The sequence below is a fragment of the Stegostoma tigrinum genome, chromosome 1 (assembly GCF_030684315.1).
Source record: "Stegostoma tigrinum isolate sSteTig4 chromosome 1, sSteTig4.hap1, whole genome shotgun sequence".
Taxonomy (NCBI): Eukaryota; Metazoa; Chordata; class Chondrichthyes; order Orectolobiformes; family Stegostomatidae; genus Stegostoma; species Stegostoma tigrinum.
Window position 1 is genome coordinate 70,120,280 of NC_081354.1, and position 21,395 is coordinate 70,141,674.

At 42.4% G+C, this 21,395-nt stretch overlaps 1 protein-coding gene across 1 annotated transcript; it reads left to right on the forward strand.

The window, feature by feature from the left end:
- Positions 1 to 663: 663 nt before the first annotated feature.
- Positions 664 to 15,746, forward strand: LOC125462001 (interleukin-8-like). The gene is made up of 4 exons (XM_048551499.2): positions 664 to 862; positions 11,835 to 11,967; positions 13,597 to 13,680; positions 15,478 to 15,746. Exons 1-4 carry the CDS (start codon positions 802 to 804, stop codon positions 15,521 to 15,523), a joined length of 324 nt encoding a protein of 107 aa, XP_048407456.1. The 5' UTR covers positions 664 to 801; the 3' UTR covers positions 15,524 to 15,746.
- Positions 15,747 to 21,395: the final 5,649 nt, after the last annotated feature.

A 21,395-nucleotide genomic window follows, 5' to 3' on the forward strand; every position in this document is an offset into this window, starting at 1 on the left:
CCCTAGCAAGTTTATACCCATGCTGCCATAGATCCTTTATTTCCTAGGTTCTAATTTTGTCGACAGGCCTATTATATGGCACTCCATTACAGGCCTTTTTGTAAGTCCATGCATGACCATATTGCCAACTTCCCAATTTTTTCTGTCACCTCATTAAAATAATTCAGTCAAGTTAATTGACAACCATTAACTGAACGGCCTTGTTTATTTTACAATCACTTCACAGCATCTTCTTCCTCAGTGAAGCCAATTGCAAATCTCAACCATGCCCTCTGCTTGGTATAATTCATTTGGTCCTTAGTTGGCCCTACTCCTCCTTTTATTACAATTCTGTGATTTGAAGACCTCAAAGAAGCTATTTAGGCCTTTGTCCAATACAATTAACAAGATGGGTTTCAGCACTAGTTTGTGAGATTATGCAAAGTCATATAATTTAATAAATCTTCCAGACAAAATTTTGATTATTTTATTTGGTAACGAAAGACACAGGACAAAGAAATTTACAATCATCATGGATGACTAGATGTGTTGCAGCTGAAAAAAGCAGAAATTTCTGGAAGAAATCCTTTCATGGAGTATTTTTTAAAAGCAGACCTTCTCATTAGTTTTTAAAATGCACCAAAGAATACAGCATCAAAAATAATTTAAATGAAATGACGCAGTCCTTGAGGCTCTGACAACATACCTTTTTATAACTTCCCCAAACCTTGCTATTGAATATAAGATCCCAATTTGACAAACTAACGTTCTGAAGACTTCTCGTTTATGTGACTGCAAATTAGAAGAGAACCGAATTCAATAATGAAGAATCAAATGGTACGTTTGCTGTTGGGAACAATTGTGATCTGCTTGGCCACTCACGGTAAGATCTTTTCATCCATATTATTAACAATAATCAGCAATGGGTATCTATTTTATTCTCAATTCCTACAGCCTATGCTCGAAAATTTTCTACTGTAAATAAGCAAAATCATAATGTTTTAAAATCATCCACCAATTGAATTTATTCAAAGTTTAAAGAAAGAAGCATTCAATTGACATAATGTATGAATCATACGCCAAAATTCAGGGCAGCAGTTAGCTTATGAGATTCAATTACAATGGTGTCAAATGAGTAAATTTTAATAAACATGTAGTAGTTCAAATATAAAATTCATACTGCCCAGGAATCCGGAAGAGCAGTTTGCTCCCTGTAAAATAATTCGGACTTTTTTTTATTATTTTCTGCGTTTCTTTATCTCTCATACCACACCATCCCTCAGCTTGGAAGACAAATACGCAAACTGTGGTTTCCAAGTTTTAGCTAGTGTCTTGATTGGTTCTACGGGTAAGCCCAGATTTTCTCTTAGTGAAGCACCAAGTCGAGGTGAGCATGTCCCTGAGATTACTATGGTCAGTTGTGACTAGTTTTTATGTTGATGTGAACTAAAAGAAAATCTGAACTCTGAAATTTTGTCCTCATGAAAATACATTTCCAGTTAGACATATTCTTCCTGATAAGCTGCTGAAAGTTTGGGGATGATTTGGACAGGTACATGGATAGTAAGGTTTTAGAAGGATGCAGGCCAAATGCAGGCAAGTGGGACTAATTTAGTTTGGTAAACTCAATCAGCATGGATGAGTTGGACTGAAGGGTGTCTTTCCTTGCTGCATGATTCTATGACTCCACCTGAGTGTTTTGTGGGATGGGTTAGTTGACTCAGTTCATTGAATGAGGAAAAATATTAATTGCAATTTAGGCTACATTTTGCATAACCCACATAGATTCCATGAAACTTGGCCAAATTGTGGATGAAGTGCTATCTGTGGCCATTTTAAGTCAGTGGTTTTAGGCCTCTTCATAAACAATGCGATCTTGATCAACTGGGCCTGTGGGACGAGGAGTGGCAGATGGAGTTTAATTTAGATAAATTCGCAGTGTTGTATTTTGGTAAGACAAACTAGGACAGGACTTGCACACATAAAAAGAGGGCCGTGGGGACCATTGTCGAACAGAGAGACCTGGAGGTGCAGGCACATAATCCTCGGAAATGACGTCACAGGTATTTAGGGTGGTGAAAGTGGCATTTGGTACATTTGCCTTCAATCTGTCAAAGCATTGAGCACAGGAATTGGGCATCAAGTTACAACTGTAGACGACATTGGTAAGGCCACATTTGGAGTACTGCATACAATTCTGGTCACCCTGTTATTGGAAGGATGTACTAAACTGGAAAGGGTGCCAAAAAGATTTACAAGAATGCCACTGAGACTGGAGGGTTTGAGTTATAAGGAGAGGCTGGATAAGCGGGCACTTTTTTTCTGCTGGAGTGTAAAGAGGCTGAGACGTGACCTTCTAGAGGTTTATAAAATGATGGCAGGCATGGATAAGGTGAATACCCAAACTCTATCCCCCAGGGTAGGTGAGCCCAATGCTAAAGGACATAGGTTTATGGTGAGAGTAGAAAGATCTGAACGTGGGCTTGAGGGACACATTTTTCACACAGAGGATTGTGCGTGTATGGAACAAGCTGCCAGAGGAAGTGGTAGACGCAAGTACAGTTATAATATTTAAAAGACATTTGGACAGGTAGATGGATAGGAAAATTTAGAGATATATGGGCCAAATGCCAAGTAAATGAGCTTAGTTGGATGAGTTGGTCCGAAGGAAGGGTCTATTTCTGTGCTTTATGACTCTATTACACTAATGTCTGAAACGCTTTTATGAAGTCCCAGATATTATATCAGACAATGGTATTTAAAGTTGACCATCCACGTCTAATACCATCATGAATGTCAGGAAAAAAATAAGATTCAAATAAAAATGGAGGCGCCTTCTCTATCATTTTTTCAAATATGATATAAATACCTCCCCTGCAATGAAGCCACTATTGTGAGGATTTCTGAAGCTGGTAGTAGAATGGGGAGGGTGGTAGGAGAGAAAGGAATGCCTTTATAGAGAGGCTAGTGGCTGTTGCTGAACTCAGGCAGACAGGGAAGGTGCCTAGGTCTGTCTGAAGAAGTGTACCGGGTCTGACCACAAGCAATAGGAACCAATAGGTTTCTCATTATTCGACTGGCTGGTAACCACATTCCCACCTCCCGGAAAAAGTCCCCGAGCTGGATCCAACCGGTAACTGACACACTAACAAGTGGGCTTTGACCCCAGCCCCTGTGGTGTTTTGTAAAAACCTTGTCCCATTTCATAGATAACACAGTCTGGAGCTGGAGGAATACAGCAGGCCAGGAAGCATCAGAGAAGCAGAGAAGTTGGCGTTTCTAAAGAAGGGTCCTGGCCAGAAACGCCAGCTTTCCTGCTCCTCTGATGCTGCCTGGTCTGCTGTATTCCTCCAGCTTCACACTGTGTTATCTCTGACTCCAACATCAGTAATTCTTACTATCTCCGAGTGAGTTATTGGCCCATTTCATGTTGGCTTTGCATGTTCGCAACCTGCAAGTCTGAAGTTCACTGTTCAAAAAGCCCCAACTTATTTCGAGTAAGTGTCAATTCACAGTCACCAGTCTGTTCAGTGCTCTCACTGCATATATAATACATCTGAATCCAGACAGTAAGCTTTATTAAGTTAAAATTATGTTTAATATATCACAGCACTTTGGTGAAGATGAGTGGGAAAACACAGAGCTATAATTCCAACTAGGAAGATATTTAATGATAATAAAAGCTACAAGTATAAAACTTTCTTAAATTTGGGGTTCCCCTTTTACCTTCCAACTCTCCAATCTGCTGGAAAAATATACAAACTCAATGACTGCACAAAGTGTCAACTTGAAGCTGTCTCTGAAAGACATTTTAATTTGAACTAATTTTGATCAGAGCATTTTTTGTGCCTCTAAACACGCAAAAAGCGTCAAAAAAAACCAGATTATTTAATGCCTGAGACATTTACCAAAGAATCAGAGGTCAGTTTACTAACAACATTCCTTTTTGACAATGATTAAATCACTTTGGTTTAATAAAAAATGCTTCTGAGCACTTTCCACTCAATCTGACTTCTAATTAAGGGGCTAGTCGTGCAGGAGAGATAGGAATTAGAGGTGCAGACAGAAAGAGAACGAGCTTTGCATCAGGTGCAGAAACATAATCATAAGCGCCTCTTACAAAAGATCAATAAGAGGTCCAAGTGCCACTTACCCCTTCTGTACTAATTTGTAGCTAAGAATCCAGGTTATCAACTAGGTCATATGATGTCTGATGTTGAGAAACTGGATGGTTCAGTGAGCATTGTGTTATTTCTCCAAAATTGAAATTGAGAGCTCGATGACTCTCCCTGCCCAGTCAGGTTCCTCGCTGTGGTTAGAAAAACTAATTTACAGAAGAGGAAAGTTACAGTCCAGAGCAACCACAAAAATATTGTTCATAATTAAACGGGAACCAGATAGTTATTTGAAGCAGTGGAACATTCAAAGTGTACAGAGAATAAGGAAGACTGAGGTCCTCAACCAAAAGAACAACACTTTTCACAGGGAGGGTCTAGGCCCGAAACGTCAGCTTTTGTGCTCCTGAGATGCTGCTTGGCCTGCTGTGTTCATCCAGCTCCACACTTTGTTAACACTTTTCACAGGACCTGCTCATATACATTTTACAAATCTGTAAGACATGCTCTGTTCTTTCTGGGGTAACTAAATAGAACACAAGTTTCTCAGTGAAATAACTCCACAAAGGCCAGTATCCCATCACTAAGTCACCATTTATTTACGTATGGAAAGTCCTTTACACTGATCCATCTCCCCCAAAGCCAAGTCTCAGAGTGAGCATAACCCTTGATACTCCTGTTTTTAACCATCAGCCAGGACTCCCTGATTGGACCAGGTTAACAGCTCCAATCAGGGAACTCATATTCTCGGAGGTCCACCTGGCTGACCTTGTTACGATCACGATACTCAGATCGTAGTTTCTTATCTAAAGACCAGTTGATTCCTGCTAAGTGAAATCTAGTAATGGTTTGGGATATTTTTAAGCTCTTGAAGAATTGATGTCAGTTCTGGTTTTCTTTGGACCCTGCTGAGGCCCAAGCTGAAGGCAAGATAGATAGAATTTCGAAATCTCTTGCTAGCAATGGGACGATGACAGATGATCCATCCATAGCTCCCAAATTAACCAGGTTGCACTCTAATATATTGGTGCCCCCAAACTCAAGCTTTAACTACAGTTAACCTTTTGGAAAAAAGAAACCGAACTATTTTAATTGGTATATCTTGCATACAGCCTGCGTGTATGAGATCCTGCGCTTTTTAAGAGCCTACATCAGGCGTTCTATGTAATCCAGCCTCTGGTAGGGGGTTGCCTTTCTACTCAAAATGGACAGCAGCAATTCAAGTAGACCCAAGATGTTGCGAGAGAGGGGGTACCAGGATTTTGACACAGTGACAGTGAAGGAATGACAACGTATTTTCAAGTCGGGATGGTGTGTGACTTGGAGTGGACCTTTCAAGTGGTGGTGTTCCCATGTGTTTGCTGCCCTTAGCATTCTTAATGGAAGTGGTCATATTTGGGAAGGTATTAAGGAGCCTTTGTGAATTTCAGTATGCAGATTCAGTATGTGGAAATACCTATTAGAGAAATTTCAAAATTTGACCTGCTTCTGGGAAAAAGGGCAGGCCAGGTAACTGAGCTATCAGTGAAGGGGCACTTTGGAGCAAGTGACCATAATTCTAGTAGTTTTAAAATAATGATGGACAAGGACAGACTGGATCTAAAAGTTAAAGTTCTAATTTGGAGGAAGGTCACTTTTGACAGCATTAAGCAAGAACTTTCAAAAGTTGAGTGGGCTATTCACAGGTAAAGGGATGGTTGGAAAGTGGGAGGCCTTCAAAAATGAGTCTAAAGACATTATGTTGCTGTTAGTGTGGAGGGCAAGGCTGCTTTGTGTAGGGATTGCTGCATGACTAGCGAAATTAAGGTTTTGAGCAAGAATAAGAAGGAAGCATATGTGAGGTATCGACAGCAGAGATCGAGTGAATCCCTAGAAGGATATAAAAACAGTAAAAGTATAATTAAGAGGGAAATTAGGTGGGCAAAAGGGAGCATGGGATAGCTGTAGCAAATTGGGTTAAAGAGAATACAAATACAATTAGGACAAAAGGGTAACTAGGGAGAGAATAGGCCCGCTTAAAGAACAGCAAGGCCATCTATAAGTGGAACCGCAATAGATGGGGGACGGTCTGAATGAGTATTTTGCATCAGTGTTTACTTTGGAGATGGGAATGGAAGATAGAGAATGTAGGGAAATAAATAGCAACATCTAGAAAAGTATCCATATTACAGAGGTGGTGGTGCTGGAAATCTTAAAATGCGTAAAGGTTTATAAAACAGGAGCTGATCAGATTTACCCTCGAACTCTATGGGAAGGTAAAGAAGTAACTGCTGGGCCCCATGCCGAGATAGTTTTATCATCAATAGCCACAGGTGAGTTGTCGAAAGACTGGAGGTTGTCTAACATGGCCCTACTATTTAAATAAGGTGGTAAGGAAAAGCCAGGGCACTATAGACCGGTGAGCCTGACATCGGTAGTTGGCAAGTTGTTGGAGGAAGTCCTGAGGGACAGAATTTACACGTATTTAAAAAGGCAAGGACTGATTAGGGATAGTCAACATGGCTTCATGTCTCACTAATTTGATTGAGTTTTTTGAAGAAGTAACAAAGAGGATTGATGAGGGCAGAGTGGTGAATGTGCTCTATATGGACTTCAGTAGGGTGTTCGACAAGGTTCCTCATGGTAGACTAGTTAGCAAGGTTATAGCACACAGAATAGAGGTAGAAATAGCCATTTGGAAACAGAACTGACTTGAAAGTAGAAGATGGAGGTTGCTGGTACAACGTCACTTTTCATTCTAGAGCCTAAGACCATCGGTGTGTCACAAGGATCGATGCTGTGTCCACTACTTTTTGTCTTTACATAAATGATTTAGATGTGAACACAGGAGGCATGGTTACTAAGTTTGCAGTTGACACCAAAATGGGAGGAGTAGTAGAAAGTGAAAGTTACCTAAGAGTACAACAAGATCTTGATCAGATGGGCCAATGAGCTGAGGAGTGGCAGATGGAGTTTAATTTAGATAAATGTAAGGCACTATATTTTGGAAAGGCAGACAAGCATAGGACTTATACATTTAACAGTAAGGCTCTTGGGAAGGTTACTGAACAAAAAGGACTTGGATGCAGGTTCACAGTTCCTTGAAAGTGGAGTTGCAGGTAGATAGGATAATGAAGATGGTGTTTGGTATGTTTGCCTTTGTTGATCAGCGCACTGAGTTTCGGAATTGGGAGGTCAGGGTGCTGGCATAGAGTTAGCTGGCATTAGTTAGGCCACTATTGGAATACTATGTGTAATTTTGGTTTCGCTGCTATAGTAAGGATGTTGTGAAACTTGAAAGGGCTCAGAAAAGATTTACAAGGATGTCACCAGGGTTGGATCGTTTGATATATGCAGAGAGGCTGAATAGATTGGGGCTATTTTCACTGGAGCATCGGAGGCTGAGGGCTGACTTAAAAGAGGTTTAAAAAATCATGAGGGGCATGGATAGGGTACATAGATGTCTTTTCTCCAGGATAAGGGAGTCCAAAACTAGAGGGCACAGGTTTAAGGTGAGAGGGGAAAGATTTAAAAGGGACCTAAAGTGCAACTCAGGAAGTGGTAAAGGCTGGATCAATTACAACATTTGAAAGGCATTTAGGTGGATATAGGAATAGGAATAGTTTAGAGCCAAATGTTGGCAAATGGGGCTAGATTTATTTAGGATATTTGGTTAGCATGGACAAATTGGACAATAGGGTCTGTTTCTGTGCTGTACTTCTCTATGACTTTATCTCGTCGATGATGCACACTACAGCTACTGAGTGACTGAATGTTTGTGGATATGGCACCTATCAATTGGCTAATTTGTCATGGATAGCGTCGAGCTTTGAGTGTTGTTGGAGCTGCACCCATCCAGGAAAGTGGGCAGTATTCCATCATACTCCTGACAGTACATTGTAGCTGATGGACAGGCTTTGAAGAGTTAGAATTTCTCACCTCGGACCTGCTCTTGTAGACTCTCATACAGTGCTTACAAGCTCTTCAACCACTTTGTGTATAATTCAACCTTGAGGTGAGATCTTAGTACTGTCAAACCGGGACCAATTTCCAATCAATGGCTTCAGCATTGCTATTTGGTCAAAAATCACAATTTACTAAAGCAAAGGCACAGGATGACTGGTACTACTATAGCATATAAATATTGACTATATCAAGCTATAAATAGCTGAAGTATATCAGTTTGAGAAAGTGACCAAAACTAATGCCATAAATATACAAGATAACAAAGTGTGAAGCTGGATGAACACAGCAAGCCAAGCAGCTTTTCAGGAGCACAAAAGCTGACGTTTTGGGCCTAGACCCTTCATCAGAGAGGGGGATGGGGTGAGGGTTCTGAAATAAATAGGGAGAGAGGGGGAGGCGGACTGAAGATGGAGAGAAAAGAAGATAGGTGGAGAGGAGAGTATAGGTGGGGAGGTAGGGAGGGGATAGGTCAGTCCAGGGAAGACGGACAGGTCAAGGAGGTGGGATGAGGTTAGTAGGTAAGAGATGGAGGTGTGGCTTGGGGTGGGAGGAAGGGATGGGTGAGAGGAAGAACAGGTTAGGGAAGCAGAGACAGGCTGGGCTGGTTTTGGGATGCAGTGGGGGGAGGGGAAGAGCTGGGCTGGTTGTGTGGTGCAGTGGGGGGAGGGGACAAACTGGGCTGGTTTTGGGATGCGGTGGGGGAAGGGGAGATTTTGAAGCTGGTGAAGTCCACATTGATACCATTGGGCTGCAGGGTTCCCAAGCGGAATATGAGGTTGCAGGAACAGCAACTTCGGGTGGCATCATTGTGGCACTGCAGGAGGCCCATGATGGACATGTCATCTAAAGAATGGGAGGGGGAGTTGAAAAGGTTTGCGACTGGGAGGTGCAGTTGTTTATTGCGAACCGAGCAGAGGTGTTCTGCAAAGCGGTCCCCAAGCCTCCGCTTGGTTTCCCCAATGTAGAGGAAGCCACACCAGGTACAATGGATACAGTATACCACATTGGCAGATGTGCAGGTGAACCTCTGCTTAATATGGAAAGTCATCTTGGGGCCTGGGATAGGTGTGAGGGAGGAGGTGTGGGGGCAAGTGTAGCATTTCCTGTGGTTGCAGGGGAAGGTGCCGGATGTGGTGGGGTTGGAGGGCAGTGTGGAGCGAACAAGGGAGTCACGGAGAGAGCGGTTTCTCCGGAAAGCAGACAAGGGTGGGGATGGAAAAATGTCTTGGGTGGTGGGGTCGGATTGTAGATGGCGGAAGTGTCGGAGGATGGTGCATTGCATCCGGAGGTTGGTGGGGTGGTGTGTGAGAACGAGGGGGATCCTCTTTGGGCGGTTGTGGCGGGGGTGGGGTGTGAGGGATGTGTTGCGGGAAATGCGGGAGACGCGGTCAAGGGTGTTCTCGACCACTGTGGGGGGCAAATTGCTGTCCTTGAAGAACATGAACATTTGGGATGTGCGGGAGTGGAATGCCTCATCCTAGGAGCAGGTGCAGCGGAGGCGGAGGAATTGGGAATAGGGGATGGAATTTTTGCAGAAGTGTGGGTGGGAGGAGATGTATTCTCGGGAGCTGTGGGAGTCGGTGGGCTTGAAATGGACATCAGTTACAAGCTGGTTGCCTGAGATGGAGACTGAGAGGTCCAGGAAGGTAAGGGATGTGCTGGAGATGGCTCAGGTGAACTGAAGGTTGGGGTGGAAGGTGTTGGTGAAGTGGATGAACTGTTCGAGTTCCTCTGGGGAGCAAGGGGCGATGCCGATACAGTCATCAATGTAACGGAGGAAGAGGTGGGGTTTGGAGCCTGTGTAGGTGCGGAAGAGGGACTGTTCCACGTAACCTACAAAGAGGCAAGCATAGCTGGGGCCCATGCGGGTGCCCATGGCCAGCCCCTTTGTCTGTAGGAAGTGGGAGGAATCGAAAGGAAAGTTGTTGAGGGTGAGGGCAAGTTCAGCTAGGCAGATGAGGGTGTCGGTGGAGGGGGACTGGTTGGGCCTGCGGGACAGGAGGAAGCGGAGGGCCTTGAGGCCATCTGCATGCGGAATACAGGTGTATAGGGACTGGATGTCCATGGTGAAAATGAGGTGTTGCGGGCCAGGGAATTGGAAGCTCTGGAGGAGGTGGAGGGCGTGGGTGGTGTCATGGGCATAGGTAGGGAGTTCCTGGACCAAAGGGGAGAAAATGGAGTCCAGATAGGTGGAGATGTGTTTGGTAGGTCAGGATCAGGCTGAGACAATGTGTTGACCAGGGCAGGCAGGTTTGCGGATTTTGGGAAGGAGATAGAAACGGGCCGTGCAGGGTTGGGGAATAATAAGGTTGGAGGCTGTGGGTGGGAGGTCCCCTGAGGTGATGAGGTCATGAATGGTGTTGGAGATGATGGTTTGGTGCTCGGGTGTGGGGTCATGATCGAGGGGTGGTATGAGGTGGTGTTGGAGAGTTGGCGTTTGGCCTTGGCGATGTAGATTTCTTCTCTCCACACTGCCCTCCAACCCCACCACACCCGGCACCTTCCCCTGCAACCGCAGGAAATGCTACACTTGCACCTACACCTCCTCCCTCACCCCTATCCCAGGCCCCAAGATGACTTTCCACATTAAGCAGAGGTTCACCTGCACATCTGCCAACGTGTATACTGTATCCATTGTACCCGGTGTGGCTTCCACTACATTTGGGAAACCAAGCGGAGGCTTGGGGATCGCTTTGCAGAATACCTCTGCTCGGTTCGCAATAAACAACTGCACCTCCCAGTCGCGAACCATTTCAACTCCCCTTCCCATTCTTTCGATGACATGTCCATCATGGGCCTCCTGCAGTGCCACAATGATGCCACTCGAAGGTTGCAGGAACAGCAACTCATATTCCGCTTGGGAACCCTGCAGCCCAATGGTATCAATGTGGACTTCACCAGCTTCGAAATCTCCCCTTCTCCCACCGCATCCCAAAACCAGCCCAGTTCGTCCCCTCCCCCCACTGCACCACACAACCAGCCCAGCTCTTCCCCTCCCCCCACTGCATCCCAAAACCAGCCCAGCCTGTCTCTGCTTCCCTAACCTGTTCTTCCTCTCACCCATCCCTTCCTCCCACCCCAAGCCACACCTCCATTTCCTACCTACTAACCTCATCCCACCTCCTTGACCTGTCCGTCTTCCCTGGACTGACCTATCCCCTCCCTACCTCCCCACCTATACTCTCCTCTCCACCTATTTTTTTTCTCTCCATCTTCGGTCCGCCTCCCCCTCTCTCCCTACTTATTCTAGAACCCTCACCCCAACCCCCTCTCTGATGAAGGGTCTAGGCCCGAAACGTCAGCTTTTGTGCTCTTGAGATGCTGCTTGGCCTGCTGTGTTCATCCAGCTTCACACTTTATTATCTTGGATTCTCCAGCATCTGCAGTTCCCATTATCACCGCCATAAATATACAAAAATTGTTAATAAATGCAGTACAGCATTCAGTCAGATCTTCTTAAAGATTTATATTATTCATTAACTAATTAAACTAATTATTATTTACTCTTAGAATGGTTAAAATGTGGAACTCACTATCACTAGGAATAATTGAGATATATAGCATAGATATATTGAAGGAAAAAGTAGATAAACGGAGCAAAATGGAGGTAGGAGGAACCTGGCGTGGACCAAAAACACGTGCATTGAATAATTGGGTTAAATGGCTAATTTCTGTGGTGTATGTTCTATGTGCATTTTCTTGACAATGTAACTCATATATTATCATTTTTATTTGGACACTTTGAGTTTCTCTTGTTCTTGTGTCTTTTCATCCAATTCTTTCTGCTTATTACAGGTCTCTGTATGGGAATGATAACAAACTCAAGGTGCAAATGTGCGAAAGTCACCTCTAAATTAATTCATCCAAGGAGATGGCAAGATGTCAGTATCTTTAAACAGGGGTCTTTCTGCAGGAAAGTGGAAATTATGTAAGTCCCAAAGCAAACTGTGTTTCCTTAATTGCTGCAACATTAAACTGTTCAAATCAAAACAAAATAAAACTTCTAAAGATAAAACAGTTGAATTAATTTCAAATTAATTTGCACCCAGTCAAATCTGAAAACAGGGCGATATTGGACACAGAGCTTCCAGATTTCAATGGACAAGCCTGAATCGTGTTTACTTTCAGCACTTGAAGCAATTGCTGGCTGGGACGTAATGCCTTCACTGTTCCAGTAAACTCCTACAGATGGGCCAGAGATCTTCCAGAACAGCTGCAAACTTCACAAAGTCTGATAAATGTTGGGTACAAGCCATTAGACATAGCTTTCATGAAAGCTTCTATCCTTCATATACCCCAGTAATGTCAATGCGGTAGGAGGATGCAGATATGGCAGCACAGGCCATTTCTAATGAGACAAAATCTAACAATCTCCCTCTAACATTCAACAGAATTACCATCCCCAAAACCCACACCATTAATACCCTGACAGTGTACTCATTTCAATCTTTAGGTTGTGATACACTCAATCTTTCAATCAATCAACATGATAGGCTGTAAGTTTAATCAGAATTTGAGCCTGGATATATGCAGCAAAACCATACAACATTTTCAAAGATGGTAGGAACTGCCAATGCTGAAGAATCTGAGACAACAAGGTGTAGAGCTGGATGAACACAGCAGGCCAAGCAGCATCAGAGGAGCAGGGAAGCTAATGTTGCGGGCCTAGGCCCTTCTTTAGAAATGGGGGAGCGGAAGGGGATTCTGAAATAAATAGGGAGTAAGGGGGAGGTGGGTATAAGATGGATAAAGGAGAAGGTGCAGCCCAATGGTATTGATGTGGACTTCACTAGCTTCAAAATCTCCCTTCCTCCTACCACATTCCAAAACCAGCCCAGCTCGTCCCCACCTCCCTAACCTGCCCTTCCTCCCACCTATACCCTCCTCCCACCTCGAGCCCCACCCCAATTTCCTACTTACTAAACTCATCCCGCCCCCCCACCCTCCACGCCCGATCTGTCCATCCTCCCTGGACTGACTTATCTCCTCCCTAACTGCCCACCTACACTCAGCCTTACCGGCTCCATCCCCGCTTCTTTGACCTGTGTGTCTCCTCTCCACCTATCTTCTCTGCTGTCCACCTTCTATCTGCCTCCCCCTCTCTCTCCATTTAATTTAGAACCTCCTCCCCCTCCCCCATTTGAGTCAGGGTCCAGGCCTGAAACGTCAGCTTTCCTGCTGCTTGGCCGGCTGTGTTCATCCAGCTCTATGCCTTGTTATATCACACATTAATTTTTTTTTTGAGTGTCATGAGCCTTGGAAACACTCTTTCTGAAAAAGTGGTGGAAGCAAGAGTCCTTGAATTTTTAAGGCAGTGATGGATAGATTTGTGGTAAATAAATAAGGTTATCAGGAATAGGCATCAATATGAGTTTGAGGTTTTAATTAGATTAGTTATTACCTTTCTGCATGGAGGAGCAGGTGCCCGTTCCTGTTTCTTGTTTGTCTGTTCCAATTGCACCAAGACCACGTATATTAGAATACCGAATTCACCTGTTGGTGCTTTTATGTATTATTTCTGATCTTTCTGAGAGAACAAATTCTACTTATATTACAGAATTACCCTGAAGAAGGGGAGAAAGGTCTGTGTCAAACCCAACGTTCAATGGATCCAGCAAGTTATTTCCAACCTCAATGAACAGTAAGTTCTTAATTTTACCACTTACTGATGGGTACATAGGAATAATTCAACAGATTGTGACCTCACTAGACTATAACATGAGCCATAGTTAGAAAGGCATAGACAAACAAGAGTTTGTATGCATCATTTAACATTGATTACATTTCCGAACTCAAAACACACATAACAAATCACTATAAAGGTATCTTGTTCATGAATGCAAAAGGCAGGAAAAATTTCAGATCTTGACAAGAGTGAAAATGAAAGATTGCAGGGCTTGGTGAGGAGAGGGATGCTGAGTTCTCATTGAAGAGATTCGTCCAGCAGGCAACTGGATCCAGGCAACAGGTCTGAAAGCATTTAGCTTCAATGAAGCTGCTGAGCCTGTATTTACACTTGGGAGATGTAGCAAAAGAGACAAGATTACAAACCTGTGCAACAAAGGTGTTCAGTTTCCAATGTTATCCAAACACTTGTTTTTTTGTAACACTAATATCCATGCTGGTTTTGCCAGAACAACCCTTAATTAATCTACTTGTCCAGGTTCTTTTCATAGTTTTGTACTTTGCTGTGCTTCAAATTCAGCTTTCCCATAAAATATGCCATGGTCTCCTTCTGGCAGAGCATTCAATGCTTCAACAAACTTTTGAGCAGAAACATTTTTCTAATGTCCATAAATAACAATTTTTAAATTAGTTCAGGAGTCAGTATCGAGTATCAGAGATAATAATCTGTGCCTCCTTTATCAAACCTCAATTGTGAACATCTCCATTTCACTCTAATATTCTCCATTTCAGTGGAAATAGTCCAAACTATTTAAGTTTTTCTAGTTTCCCATTCTTGGCATCATCCCTATACCAGTCTATATTGTTATAGAAAATGCCAGAGACATAAGGAATGACCAATATTCTCACATTATGTCAAACCGTCGCCTAATCACAGCTTCCATAATTTATTTTATGACTAGATTAGATTAGATTCCCTACAGTGTGGGAACAGGCCCTTCAGCCCAACAAGTCCACACCGCCCCTTGCATCATCCCACCCAGACTCATCCACCTATAACCCACACTCACCCCTGAGCATTATGGGCAATTTAGTATGGCCAATCCACCTAGCCTGCGACTGTGGGAGGAAACCGGAGCACCCAGAGGAAACCCACGCAGACATGGGGAAAATGTGCAAACTCCACACAGACAGTCGCCCGAGGCTGGAATCGAACCCAGGTTCCTGGTGCTGTGAGGCTGCAGTGCTAACCACTGAGCCACCGTGCTGCCCGCCTGGTTAATGAATTCTAAAATCATAAAAAAAAATTTGAACAGAATAATCTGGCCTCAGACAATTCTGAATCATTGCGTGTTTGATGTCACTGGTTTGACTTCATTCACATCTTCAGGATCTATCCATCATTCATACCCCCTTTCAACCTGGAATGTATTACTTTACAAGAATTGGATCCAACATTGTTCAGAAGTACAACATTTGGAGCACTTTTCCTGTTTAAGCAAAATGAGTGAACACAAACCCCATACCTGTCTGTCACCAACCTTTGTAACTATGCTATTGCACTGCTTGTTGTCTTATGTGTTTGAACTTTACTTTGAAAAGACTTTTGTAAATAACTTTTTTTCAAAAAGTCTTGCAATAGTCCACATGGACCTCGTTCACAGCAGTCTTATCTCTTTGGGAATTTAAACAAACGCGTTCAACATTTGAGTAAAATGATATCTAGTTTTTCTGTATTTGTCCAATGATGCTGCTCATTCATATAATAAATAACCAGATCTACTTCAATTAATATCATTTTTGTATTTCCTAGAGCAACCTATATTAAAGAATTTACTACAGAAGAGTCATCAACCTGATAAACGAAGACAACCTACGACCAGGGATTGGACTATTCACCAGGACCCAAGCTTTCGCTGTTTAACACTCACTGCAACAGCCTGTGCCATGAGAGTTTGTGTTACCATTTCAATAGCTTGCACCCTACCAGAATCGTATCATTTAGAACCCTAACATAACCCATTTGAGCAAATCGCTAACAGTATTTGTTGCTACTTACAACTTCTGAATACAAGGTTTAAAAGATGTCAAAATATTTTGAGCCAATAAATTACAGCATAAATAAAATGTTAATTTGTTCATTTTTTCTATTTTCCACAAACATCCAAGTTTTCATTATAGTCACATGTATACACTGATAGCAACTTTATAATTTTCATATTGGTTTTCTAAAACGGAGACTGGTAGAATACTTGATTAGATTAATTTCTGGCTATATTCCATTAAGTAAGATGTGTTTTGACATTGGAGAAGATTCTAAAAGATTGCATAACTGCCAGTTACATTGTGTCATTAGATTATAGGCTAACCAATTTCTGCATTAGAAGATGGGTCATGGATTGTGCTTCTACATCAGGACTTCTTTCTTCAATATACATGACATGAGAACCCAGTGACTTATTAGAACACCAGGCAGATGTGTGTTTTGTTATTACTCTGTGATGTTACATTAGTCTATTTCGAACTCTGTTATACTATTTTATATATTTCTCATTGCCTTTAGTATTGTTAGCACTTGATTTACTGTATACTTTCCTAGGAGTGCAGGAACAAGAGTACGTCATTCAGCTTCTTGAGCCTGTTCCACTATTCAATAAGATCATGCCTTCTGTCGCCTGATTCCAAAAATCTGCCTTTGGCCAATATCCCTTAATACTTTTGCATAACAATAATTTATGCATCTCAAATATAAAATTAGTAGCCAATCCAGCATTCACGGCCACTTTTGGAAGAGAATTCTAAATCTCTCTATCTTTTGTGTGTAGAAGTGCTTCCTAAAATCTGTCTAGAAATGCCTGGCCCTAATTTTTAGATTCTGCCTACTAGTTCTAGAATTGCTAATGCGTGGAAATTGTAGGCTTTTTCTAGCTAGCTTTTCCTTTGATTGCTATCTTGAAGACCTTAATCAGATCATCCCTTCTGCTTCTAAATTCTAGAGAAATTCATGTGATCTTTCCTCATCTTAACCCCTCAAGTCCAGGTATTATTCTTATAAACTTGTGTTGTATTCCCTCCAAGGCCAATATATCCTTCCTAAGGCATTGAGCCCAGATCTGTTCGCAATACACGAAGTATAGTCTAACCAGAGTTTTAAATAACTGCAGAATAACTTGTCACCCTGTGATCCAGTCCCCTACATATAACGGTCAGCATTTAATTGGCTTTCTTGATTATTTTCTGCACCTGTCTGCAGCATTTTAAAGATCTATGTACCTGAACCCTCACATCTCTTTAGACAACTACAGTATTTAACTTTCTGCCATTTAGAAAGTATTGGTTGATTCTTTCTGGTCCAAAATGGATAACCTCACATTTTTCAAAAAAAAAATTCAATGGGATTTGTCAGGCATGACCTGCACACGTCAAATCCATGCTAGCTCTCCCCACTTAACTGTAAGTTTTTAAGTGTGTTCATTTGCCCTGCCCTTGGTTATAGATGCCAACAATTTCCCCAATACAGATGATAGGGCAACTGCTCTGTAATTCCCCTGTTTTTCTCTTTCACTCTTAAAAAAGTGGAGAGACATTCTTATTTAATATTTACATTGATCTTTAATTTTACAATCCAAACAACTTCAGAATTTGATCCTCTTTCTTTTCCACCTAGATATATATTTATTCTGCACTCATGAACACATTAGACAACCATATATAATTGCACAGAGCTTTCCCATTTCTGGAGTAGGCCCGTCTCTTCCATTCTGTCAGGAAAAAAATGTTGTAAACAAACCAAATGACATTGTGAACACATTCACAGATTGGACAGCACGGTGGTTAGCACTGCAGCCTCACAGCTCCAGGGACCCGGGTTCGATTCCAGCCTCAGGCAACTGTCTGTACGGAGTTTACACATTCTCCCCATGTCTGCGTGGGTTTCCTCCGGGTGCTCCGGTTTCCTCCCACAGTCTAAAGATGTGCAGGCTAGGTGGATTGGCCATGCTAAATTGCCCGTAGTGTTCAGGGGTGGGTGGATCATAGGTGAATGGGTCTGGGTGGGATGCTTCAAGGGGTGGTGTGGACTTGTTGGGCCGAATGGCCTGTTTCCACACTGTAGGGAATCTAATCCAATCTAACTGCACAGAGCTTTGCCATTTTGGAGTAGGCCCTTCTCTTTCATTCTGTCAGGAAAAAATGTTGTAATCAAACCAAATGACATTATGATCACATTCACAGATGCTCTGCACAATTAGACAGTTGTGCCTTGAAAATGCCTTCCAAAACAAAAGGTCAACTTATAACTGTGGAAAGTGCAAACCACTCTTGTTGATGTGGGTGGTCCTTTTTTGAAATACAGAGCAGAAAAAGCTATAAATTCAAATTCAATCTTTTCATGTATTTAATTAATTGTGATTAAAAATATGCATACAGAATTAATTCAATCCCAACTCTTACCATCCTGTCAACATCATTGCCTTCAACATCCACAGCAATACGTTCATCAAATCTGACTCACTCTAGATAGGATAGAGTTTCAGAATCATCTCTCCACAATAAATCAGCTTTATTGCCATACACTGCATTGACACATTCCTACCTTTGCACAATGATTTGCTGATTTGTTTAAGAGATGCTATGATTAAGGAGATGCTATGTCGTAAGCCACGTAAAGCAAATCGTCACCCATTTGATGTACCATAATGGAATCAGATGCTGCTTCAGATCCAGAATTTGGAGCTCAAGCTGATGCGGTTGACTACTTTACCTGAATATGTGGTTCTCCAGGGCTCAGGAAATGTTCCAGAGTTCCCACATGGTGCAACATGGTGCATTTCCAGCATGGTGCATTTCCCTACCGTTCCTCTGTGGATTAGATAATTACTTAAAGGCTTGGCTACTTTTTATTTCCTGTGCTGTGTCTTGAATACAGAGAAGTAAATTGAAATACTCTACTTAACCCTTGTTATGAAGACAACTGATCTTTAGATAATAAGGCACTGATACAAATAAAATGAGTTTGGGAATAAACTATATTGCTTCTGAGTTATTGTATCTGCACTGGAATCATCTTCTAACATTAATTCAGTTTAGCATGAATCTTGTCCTAGGTTCCATTCAGCCATGATTCAACAAGTCCTTCAAGCATCATGTTCATACGCAAGCCAGTGATGGATATCTCGCCACACAGTGAGGCATCAATCTCACCCAAACAGAGTGTGTCAGCTGTGTGCATGGCAAATAGGCACTTTGCATCAATATTCACAGTGAAAGACACCAGTAGAATACCAGAACTTCGAGAGAGTCAGAGAAGAGGTAAGTGGCCATCACTAAGGAGGTGGTGCTGGAGAAGCTGTTTCCTCCCACGGTCCAAAGATATGCAGGCTAGGTGGATTAGCCAAGAGAATTGCAGGGTCACAGACATAGGGTAGGGGGTGTAGGTCTGGGTCAGATGCTCTTTGGAGAATCGGTGTGGACTCAATGAGCTGAATGGCCTGTTTCCACACTATAGGGATTCTATGATTTTGTAAGGAATTGCCCATATGCCCAGGGATATGTGGGCTAGAGAAACGATGGGCTACAGGGATTGGTAGGTGGGGTGGATGGTGGAGGTGGTGGTGCTTACGAGGGTCAGCATGGACTTGGTGAACCGAACAATCCATTCCCACACTGTAGAGATTCAATGATGAGATTGCCGAGCACTTTGAAGTAAAACAGGGTTGAGTAAGCATGGCTTCTTTAAGAGGAGGTTATGCCTGACAAATCTGATAGAATTCTTTGAGGTAATCAGCAAGTTAGACAAAGGAGAGCCAGTGAATGCAATCTATTTGAATTTCCCTAAAGCCTTTGACAAGGTGCCATGCAGGAAGCTGCTAAATAAGATAGGAAATCTTGGTGTTAGGGCAAGGTACAGGCATGGATAGATGATTGGCTGACTGGCAGAGAGTGGGGATAAAGATGTCTTTTTCAGATGGCAGTCAGTGTTGGGACCACAATGATTCACATTATACGTGAACAGTCTGGATGAAGGAACTAAGGGCATCATTGCTACATTTGCAGATGACACAAAGACAGGTGGAGGGACAGGTACTGTTGAGGAAATGAGGAAGCTGCAAAAGGACTTGGTCAGGCTAGGACAGTGAGCAAAGAAGTAGGAGATGGAATACAATATGAGAAAGTGTGAAGATATGCACTTTGGTAGAAAGAATGGACTATTATCTTAACTGGGAAATCTGAAGCAGGAAGGGTCTTGGGAGTCCTAGTTCAGGGTTCTCTTAAGATTAACATGCAGGTTCAGTTGGCAGTTAGGAAGGCAAATACAATGTTCATGTTCATTTCAAGAAGGATACTGCTGAGGCTGGAATGTCATGAGCAGTTTTGGGCTCCACATCTAAGGAAGGACATGCTGGCATTGGAGCATGTCCATAGGTGGCTTACAAGATTGATCCCGGGGTGAAGGTCTTTGTCATTTGGAGTGGTTGAGCTCTGCAATCAATGGAGTTTAGAAGTGTAGGGATGACCCGTACTTGCTTTACACGGAAACAGCCCATGTTTGAAAGACACAAAATGGCTGACAAACAAAATGGGATAGCCTTGTGAACATTGATTGAAACACAATGGTCCTTTAATCAAGCATACTCCAAGATCAGCAAAGGAGTTCTACCACCAGCCGTTGGAGACAGTTTTGATAAGAGAATGCCTAAGAACAGACATTCCAGCCTCATTAATGAAAGGATGATTGTGCCAGTAAATTAATAATACCAAGTGTGGGTCGCAGCCCATGAGCTAGCGAGATTAACTCTCTTTAACTCCCTAGGCAGCTGCAAGAAACAACAACTAAAGTTATTTTGTAGTAAATAGTTGCTTCTTTGAAACTACCTGCATTATTACATTGACTCTAGTTAAATATTCCTTAATCATAGAAGCAGTTTTCAACATATAACCAAAGTGTAATACAAACATTAAGGGAAAAGCATTTGAACACTTTATCTTACGCCCTGAGATAGATTGTTCACAACCCATTAGTTACAAGGTGTTAAGAGTAGAAATAGCTGTACAACTTTACATTTTATAACTAAATTTACAGTAGAAATTAACCATACAGCAATTAGTTAAAACTGATTATCTTTTGCATTTTTACACATATAATTAGGACGGTAGGAAATATTAGAGGAATGGATGAATTTGATAAAATAAAGTGCTTGGAATACAATGAATTATAGAATTCACACCATCCTTAGAGATAAGAAGCCTAAGACAGATGCGAAGGAGTGTAGCCAGTAAACTTTTGGAATGTCAATGATTAGGATGCAGAGAAAGATCCCAAGGCCTGGAGATTACAAATGCCACAAGACTATGAGAACCAACGCTATCTATAGGAATGCCCATCATTGATTAGATGAGCCACAGGATTGGGTGAATAGATTAAGAGGGAAGGACAGTGACTTTGTGCTATTTGATTACTGTACGAGTGTATAAAATGTTGTATTTTCACTATAAAAAATTCAGTGTGTCATTCATCTCCCTTCCAATTTGGGGAAGATCCCCTCTCCCTGCATCAACCAGTTTCTGTTTGAATAAACATCTTCCACTTGCCTGAATCTCGCCTGCTTCTTGAGTTTTTGTACCTGGTCGGGGGTTGCGCATTTACAAGAAGGATGATTGAAATTTACAGAATACTGATTGGCCTGATAGAGTGACTATGAAAATGATGTTTACACTAGTAGGAGAGATTAG

What these genes read in the sequence shown, in the direction of transcription:
- LOC125462001 (XM_048551499.2), top strand. Translation starts at nt 802, where the DNA reads ATGAAGAATCAAATGGTACGTTTGCTGTTGGGAACAATTGTGATCTGC. An exon ending in GATCTGCTTGGCCACTCACG is followed by an intron (nt 863 to 11,834) that starts GTAAGATCTTTT and finishes TGCTTATTACAG; the next exon opens with GTCTCTGTATGGGAATGATA. An exon ending in ATTTCCAACCTCAATGAACA is followed by an intron (nt 13,681 to 15,477) that starts GTAAGTTCTTAA and finishes TGTATTTCCTAG; the next exon opens with AGCAACCTATATTAAAGAAT.